An 8,611-nucleotide genomic window follows, 5' to 3' on the forward strand; every position below is an offset into this window, starting at 1 on the left:
GCATGTATTTATGACGGTTGCAGTGTCCCGGGGTCATGTGATCAACTTTTGCAGTCTTCTGAGAAGCAAAATCAACTGGGAAGCTAGATTCACTTAACAACTGTGGTAAGAAAGGTCGTAAAATGGGGGGGGGGAATTCACTTAATGACTGCCTTGCTTAGCAACGGAAATGTTGGCCTCAATTGTGGCTGTGAGTGGAGGACTACCTTTACTGATCTTTTGCTAGCCTTGCTAACATTAGAACATTCTCATTGTCTCACGAAGCATTGCCTGGCTATAATTTCACCAATTTGAGAACCTCGAAAATTTGCACCCTGTGTTTCCCTATTTATTACAGTTCTCTTGTTAATCACTCAGAGTAGTAAAATAAATTAATAGTAACAACTAATAGCCGAACTAATTCAAGCTGGCTGTTCAAGGATGGAAGCTCTGTCCTAGGCACTTACCTCAAATTTGCACAAGGAAAAATGAAATACAAATCGGTAAAACAAATAATATCGTAAAAAACTAACCTTGTCCAGTAAATCATATTGAAAGTCTACGATAGAGCTGCATGACGGCTTCGCCTGGCAAACCAAAAGAAAAGGAAATTTGAAGTTGCAAGTGTGTGTAACCTGAAATGAGATTGCAACGTTCTATGAATCATAGTGTACTTAAAACTCAGCACAATCTTCTTCGACTAATAATTGGAACCAATGTAAGTATCTGGCACAATTTCTTTGTTTTACTTATCCCTTTTTCCATGCCGACAATTTTGCAGGTTACAAGAGCGTTCTCTTTTTCCAAGACCCCAAAGAGAGCCCTTCGAAGAGCTTTGATAGCCCACAACAGCGTAGATGGCAAGAATTTCTGCACCACTAATGAAAGCTGTTTAGGGGGCCGCCTTGCCAGTACTTCATCTTTAGCAGTAAGTGACTTGCCAAGGGAAATCGGGAATAATATGCAAGCAAAGATGGAGATTGAGTCCTGGGTCGTGCTTACTGGAATAATGGACTGCTAATACCACATATTTTAACTTTCTGAAGTCGTGCTAACTACCGTGTTTCTAAGACCCAGCCAGGAAATAAGCCCTGGTATGATTTTTCAGGATGCTCATAATAGAAGCCCTACCCCCAAAATAAGCCCCAGTTAAAAATTGTCAGTCTCACGCACACACATTTAGTTTTGTAGTTCCCTGAAAATAAGACTTAACAGGAAAATAAGACCTAATGCGTCTTTTGGAGCAAAAATTAATATAAGACCCAATATTGGGGAAACAAAGGTGTCTGGTCAGTGTGGCTAGAAGACAGTAAAGAATAGAATCCTCAGTAATAAAGTCATTTTTTCCAATAGTATCCAGAAATTTTAAAAAAGCATGACGGACAAACTGAGCTTGATTTTGTTGTTGTTGCTAGTTGGGAAGTCGTATCCGACCCATCGCGATCCCATGGACAACGTTCCTCCAGGCCTCCCTATTCTCTACCATCCTCTGGAGTCCCTTTAAGCTCACACCTACTGCTTCAGTGACTCCATCCAGCCACATCATTCTCTGCCGTCCCATTCTTCTTTTGCCCTCAATCTTTCCCAGCATTAGGCTCTTCTCCAGTGAGTCCTTCCTTCTCATTAGGTGGCCAAAGTATTTGAGTTTCATCTTCAGGATCTGACCTTCTAAAGAGCAGTCAGTGTTGATCTCCTGATTGATTGATTGATTGATTTAGCAGATGTCAAATGAGAGATTTTGAGAAAACGAAACAAATGTTTTGAGAGCATCTGAAAAAGTTTAAAAACCATTTGAATAACCAGAAATACCTTCTAATGTATCATGATATTGTTTGTGTAAGTTGGAATTTGACAAGATTATCCAAATGTTACCAACATCCCATCTAAATAGAGGCAATGAGTCTTTGCTTTCATCCCCGGTTTGTGCAGACATGAATTTACCCGTGTGAATGCACAGATGGCTATATGAAGAACCTGTTACAGACAAAAAATAAGTTGCTAAAAATATTCAAGCTACTAACTTGAACCAAGAACTTGGGGAGAAAACTTTCAATTAATTCAGTTAAAATGAATTTGTGCTTTCATTAGCCACAAATTAACGCAGAAGCCTGTGATGGCTGACTTTCCTGTTTCCCATTCCCCAACCAGACCAAACTTTATATTTTTTGCACATAGATCATAACAAAATCATGTTAAAGAAGTTCTCTTAAATATTAGCAGCTTAGTTACTTCAGCAGTGCTTCAAGGGCAACAGGTTCTCCTTCACTCTTTGCCTCTTTATCTCAAGTCTTGTTTGAAAGGCTTTTGATGTGTGCAAGGAAGGGGGAAAAAAATTATTTTACTACTGGTCATTATTTCATCAGTGGACAGATGGAACTTGTTACCGTTTTCTGCATCCTATTTTAGAATACAGGTAGTATTCTGTACATACAACAGCCATTGGAATTTCTATCACTAGGCGATAACGGCTGTAGAGCAGGGGTGTCAAACTTGCGGGCCGGATGCGTCATGCACTGGACACGCCCACCCCTGGTTTAGCGAAGGGGGAAAAAGTCACAATATGTCATGTGATGACAACATGACGCCGCAAATTTGACACCCCTGCTGTAGAGCGGGATCACGTTGTTTGCTGTGGACCTGCTCGCTGTTGTTAACCAAATCTCATAACTGTTGAGCAAGGCAACCTCCACCTGGTACGCTTCCCACAAGTGGGAAATTGGCAGGAAGTTGCATGGCCCAGACACTTAAGTGGCTGTGCTGAGGGAGTGAGGGGGTTCACAAACGGGATGGGTCAGAGTGGACGTGCTAGCGTGGCATGAGAGAGAGGTGTGAGTTGGGTAGGGCCCAAGAGTGCATAAGCACATGTTTTGTTCTGTCCTCCTCCGCCTCCGTCCAAATGATGGCTTAATTAGCTGGCACTATCAGCTCTGGCAGCAAAAGAGCCAGCATCTGCCAAGAGCCCTCGTTATTTTCCACGACGCTTCAGCTCTAGTCAATGAGTGGATTTGCCTGTTACAAAGTGACACACCAGCTCTAGCTGCCTTTTATATCCTGTGGGGTATGGCCTGCTTCTGGCTCCTGGAGCTGAGCCAGGGAAGCCGGTGCTCCCAAGTTAAGTCCTGATGGCCCTTCCCTCTCACTGTCCAAATCACTTTCTGGCAGCAGGCCCGGCTCCAAGTCATTTCCGGGCATGGGGCCAGGTTTGGGGGCTGGAGTCACAACATGTTTGGGGTTCTGTGAGGGGGTGCCCGAGAGGTGCAGTGATGATGTGGGGGTGCACTAGAGGCACATTAGAAAGGGTGTGAGGAAGTGCAATGGGATGCATGAGAGGCACGGTGTGGGTTGGGGAGGGTGTTCTGGGAGTGCATGAGTGGCTGGCAGAGCACAAAACGCAGACAGGCTGGGTGAGGGTCCATTGGTGGGGAGAGTCTTACCTCAAGCAACTTGCATTCTTCCCTGACTTTTAAAGGAAACACTGTCTTTCTGATGAAATCTACAGGGAAGGTTGAAAATGGCAGTCCCATGACCATGTATAACAGGTTGTAAGTGTGAACCAGCTGCCAAACGCTCAAATCGCATGACCGCAATGGGTGCTGGGATCGCTGGAACTCAGAGGACCAGCCCTAGCGACCTTCTTCAGCTCCATCATAACCTTGGTTGAAGGCCAACAACCACCTCTATTCAGAAGTGTTTATATGGTATCCGTTGATACGATATGATCTCTATTCCGCATGATTTATAGGAAGTCGAAGAAAGAGAAACAGATGCTTAAGACACATTCAACGCCGTTTTGTTCATCAGCATCTACTCAAACTCAGTGCATATGTTTTATAATCTGTATAGTTATTAAGGTTAAAAGTAGATCTAAAGGTTTCAACAGGTGTTGATGTTATTTAAGGATATCTTTATAGAGAAGGAGGTGTCAAATACATTCTTTATCTTAATGCAACTGCCAGCTTCCAGTGGTCTTATGCTAGAATGATTCTCCCCCCCTTTTGAAAGATTTTTATTGCTGTAACAGCTGAAAAGATTAGTTATATTGGTAAGAAAATCATGATCGGGGAACAGTAGATCTTGCTGAGACTGTCTTGAATATGTTGCACTGTTGGGTTGAAAGGACATTCTTGGTATTTTGATTTGAAGGGTAGCAGAGCTCTAATTACAGTTAAAATCCATGTTAGTGAAAGTAAGGATGTAAAATCCTTACGTTTGGCTTGGGTGCAATATGTAGATTAACCTTGTTTTCTTCCTCCTTCCTGTATTGTTTTTAGATGATGCGTACTGCTTCTACATACAGCTTAAATGGACCAATTAAGCATCTCACTAACATACAACGTTCCAACTCTATTGACGGGACCTCCCAAAATATTAGATCTCGACCTCTAGTCCGTTGTTCCCATGATCTAGAAGGGCGGATGGCTTCCAGCTCTGAAAACTTAAAGAGCTGCTCCCTGTCCAGTTGTTATCCAATCACCAGCAGGGATGAAGTTTAAGCTGCTTAAAGTGAGCATCATCACTTTGCGGGCACTTCTTGGAGACGAAATAATTTGTGTTAAATACGGCACATGGTCTATCCAAGATTCAATGGATTCTGGCGCTCTTTGGGTTCTCTGGGCAACTATCTTGATCTTTTGATTTAACAATCTGTCCCAGATAAGATACTGCTTACTTCTGGGTTTCTTCTCATGTTTATGGTAGTTTCAAAATGTTGTTGGATTAAGCCTTCTTTTTAAAAAAAATCCTAAACTTTCCTGAGCAAAAACAATGTGGACATCATATCATAACAGTCCATCCTTCCATAATCTTTACATCTATATATTCTCCTTCTGCTGGTTTGTAGCAGAACCATCAAGAGATATTCATGGCCTCAATGGTGCAAAGTAGCCTGGGATGAGATGTCTACAGAGATTCTCAGTCATCCAGGTCATGGTTGTCCCAAAGGTGCTTTTTCAAAAGGCAACTGGGCTTTTTGTTTTTATTTTTCTTGAAGACGTTTTCCTTCTCATCCAAGAAGCTTCTTCAGTTCAGCTCAGAACTTGCCTTTTGAAAAAGCACCTTTGGGGACCTAGGATGCGATGCACTGTGGCCAACTTTTCCTTCCTTGTCTTTGGGTTTCACTACATTTGTCTGGTGCAGACAATCAACATCATTCAATGATCTTTAAAACCGGTGGCAAATTTAGTTAGTTAATTCATTATGCAGGCATATGATCTGCTTCGGTCACTACCGACACTAGCGTTATACATTCCATCTATAACATGAAACGAGCAATAATAAATCAGTACTTATGATCCTTAATTGCTTTCAAACATAGATTTCCATCACAGATATGGAGGGAGGGGAAAGGCATGCACACTTCAGTTCCCGGAGACTTCCTGCAACAAGCGAGTCTTAATGAGCTTTTGTTCCTAAAGTGTTGGAATTGCTCTAATTCTAGGTAGGAAGAAGAACAGTAACAGAGGAAGGCCTATTTTCAAGGGTCCCAAGGCTAATTCCCTCTAGGAAGAAGAACTCAAAGGAAGTCCTCCTTTCCCAATCTTATAAAGGTCCTAAGCCACATACAGATTTAAAGGTGATAGCCAGCATCCAGACAACCACATCTGGAAGTCTGCTGACAACTAGTGCAAAATAGTGGTATTGCATAGGCACAATGAGGACTGTCCATGCCCTCTGTCATGCTTTAAACCAGCCTCGAACACCTGGCTCTTTCCACAAGTGCTAGGCTAAGAAAGATTGACCTTTGTGGGAATTGTATTGCTTTCCCCAGGTTATTGTCATCTTAGTTTTTATTTTGTTGGGTATATTTTGTTAAACTTACACTATACCCTGTCTCCTAGGGGTGTGGTGGCTCAGTGGCTAAGACGCTGAGCTTGTTGATCGAAAAGTCGGCAGTTCAGCGGTTCGAATCCCTAGTGCCGCATAACGGGGGTGAGCTCCCGTTACTTGTCCCAGCTTCTTCCAACCTAGCAGTTCGAAATCACGTAAAAAATGCAAGTAGAAAAAATAGGGACCACCTTTGGTGGGAAGGTAACGGCGTTCTGTGCACCTTTGGCATTTAGTCATGCCGGCCACATGACCACAGAGACATCTTTGGACAGCGCTGGCTCTTTGGCTTTGAAACAGAAATGAGCAGCGCCCCCTAAAATCAGGAACGACTAGCACATATGTGCGTGGGGAACTTTTACCTTTACCTTTTTAAACCCTGTCTAGAGCTGCAATGAGTTGGGTAGCATACAAATTAGATGTATATATTCACTACTTTTATAAATACTGCACCATCTGTAGCTTCCAGCTGGTCTTCAAGTACAGCCCAATGTAAAACCAATTTAAGGAATATAACCAAGAAATGACCAAAGCATGAAAGACCATGTGCAGGAACTCCTGGTCCAGGAATTGCCATAAACGTTGCACAAGATGGTTGTGTAGAGGCCCTCTCAGTCTCCTGTCCTTGTTCTTTGAGGAGGAGCTACAAGCCCAACAAGACCACCTGTTCTGAATGACATTTGGTCCTAAGAAGATAAGATTTGCTTATTTAGCAAATCAAACATTTTCTCTTGAAAGCAGGCAACATTATTTTTAATGTGGGTTGGTGTGCTTGCAATTAAAAAAATGACAATAAAGTTATCTTTTTAAAGCTTGGTAGGGTAAAACTGCTCGTAAATAAATAAAATTAAATAACAAATGAGATCTTATCATTTTCCTCTCTTTTGAGGGTTGGTCACATCAGACGGGAACTTCGCAGGGCATAAAGATCACGGGAAGCTCTACTTTAAAATAAATGCAACGTACACACATCTGTGTCAATCGTGTTGCTGAAGACACTTGGGGTTGCTTTTACCGATGAAAAAGGGGGTATAAGAAATTCCACGTATAACATTCAGGACATTTGGAAGATTTCTGTTTTAGAATAAACAAAAAAAATTTTCTCATTCCGTTTCCTAAAAAAAGCTTTGATTATGCTTCCTCCCTCACTCACACATTTTGAAAGGTACTTTATTGATATATATATTTTTTCCTGCAAGAGATCATAGTCTTAACATTTGTTTTTTCTCTCCCCCCCCCTGCAACAATATAGAGCATCCATTCTCCTTCCTTGATCCATCTGCCATCAGTATTTGAAAAGAGAAGCCATACCTTCAGTCGGTCGACTACTCATTTGATATGAAATGGATGGAAAAAAGAACCGCAGCTTAACATGATACGGACCAAAGGAAGTCCTAGGAGTTCAGGCAATCATATGCTGACATAAATGGTGGTATTTAGGTAGCACTTAGTGGCAATTAGTTAACTTTTAGATAACACTAAGTTAAACTGCCGGGAATGCTCTGATTTTGCCTGCAGAGCAAAGATAGGATGGACCTTGTTACAGAACACATATTAATTTGCACAGATTGCTTTACATACATAATGGAGGTATTTTGCTCAGTGTAAACCATTCATTAAAAGGACCTGCATTTTTAATAGCCTTTGTACATGGGATATTGTGAAGTAGCTACTGCATGGATGAATATCTAAAGTAAAATATTTGTTTCACATCTAAAATAGAGAGAATAGACTTCCTTTAATATTGAAGCCTTTGATGTTCTATTGAAAAGAAATATTTTTTTAAAGCTTAAATATATTTCAGAATGGCAATATGGTGTGATGGATTCCTGACAACCTCTGTACCTGCCCAACGATCTAAAATTTATCTGCTTTTATTTTTTTTCCAACTTTCGTTCAACAGTTTGGAAAATCAACAGAAATGGAAGCCCCTGGAAAAATTATTGTAGATAATTGTACTGACCAGTTGTTGTTTTTTAAAAAGAAGAAACTATCTCTAAAGCTTTGTGAAACACTTCCTTTATATAAAGACTTTTTATGCACATGTTTCAGAAATGAGATGAAAATGGAGATCTAAGTTTAATATCTACAGCTGCTATTTTTTAATTCATAGTCTGTCATATAAATTGATTTGAAATGTTAAACCTTTGATTCCCTCCCTCTCCCTCCCTCTTGTAATTTTTTTGCAACATGAAAAATAATGAAGTTCCCAGAAACTATTCCTCCACTCGTTCTGGGAATTAAATTTCTGCACACAATCAAACACTTTCTCTTGCAGCCTTTATTTGCAAAGGGTATTGGATGGGATTCTTTAATCTCCACCCTCTTAATGGCAAGAGCGCTACCTACAAGTTAGTGCCACTCAAGTGTATACCTTGATCACTTTTTAATTCTTTTAAAAAAAATACTTTGCCAAGCAGAAACTTTTGAAAATAAACCAAGCTCTGTAATTTTGGATGTATAAATCCCATTGATTGTATATGCTTTGTCCTAACTTCTGTAATAACTGTTTCTGCAGCATGAATAGCTCAGCCGACTATGTTGTTTGTTAAAGTTTCTTATAGGAAAAAAAAAACACAGTTTTTCCAAACTCATTTATTCTTACCTACTTTATGTAATTAGTTGTTTGGATATTCTGAATCCTGTTGGCTTTGTTGGTGGGTGCATAAGCTCAAATATTCCTTTATCATTGCTTTCAATACGGTTTGCGGTTGAAGTATCCTTTCCACACAAGAGTTGGAGGATAGGTTAGTGCAGGGGTCTCCAACCTTAGCAACTTTAATAGAATAGAATAGAATAGAATAGAATA

General features: G+C 40.7%; 1 protein-coding gene across 4 annotated transcripts in view; it reads left to right on the top strand.

Annotated features, from left to right (window-relative positions):
* ECT2 (epithelial cell transforming 2) overlaps window positions 1–8,383 on the top strand; it is a 64,909-nt gene extending 56,526 nt beyond the window's left edge. For 3 of the 4 annotated variants that reach the window (XM_058187253.1, XM_058187254.1, XM_058187255.1), the window contains exons 23-25: window positions 761–907; window positions 4,251–4,482; window positions 7,055–8,383. In XM_058187253.1, the coding sequence (XP_058043236.1) occupies window positions 761–907; window positions 4,251–4,472 (369 nt within the window). In that variant the 3' untranslated portion in view covers window positions 4,473–4,482; window positions 7,055–8,383. The remainder of the gene's footprint in view (window positions 1–760; window positions 908–4,250; window positions 4,483–7,054) is intronic. The other variant, XM_058187256.1, reaches the window with a different exon arrangement.
* Window positions 8,384–8,611: the final 228 nt, after the last annotated feature.

Source organism: Ahaetulla prasina, chromosome 6, assembly GCF_028640845.1.
Source record: "Ahaetulla prasina isolate Xishuangbanna chromosome 6, ASM2864084v1, whole genome shotgun sequence".
Lineage (NCBI taxonomy): Eukaryota > Metazoa > Chordata > Lepidosauria > Squamata > Colubridae > Ahaetulla > Ahaetulla prasina.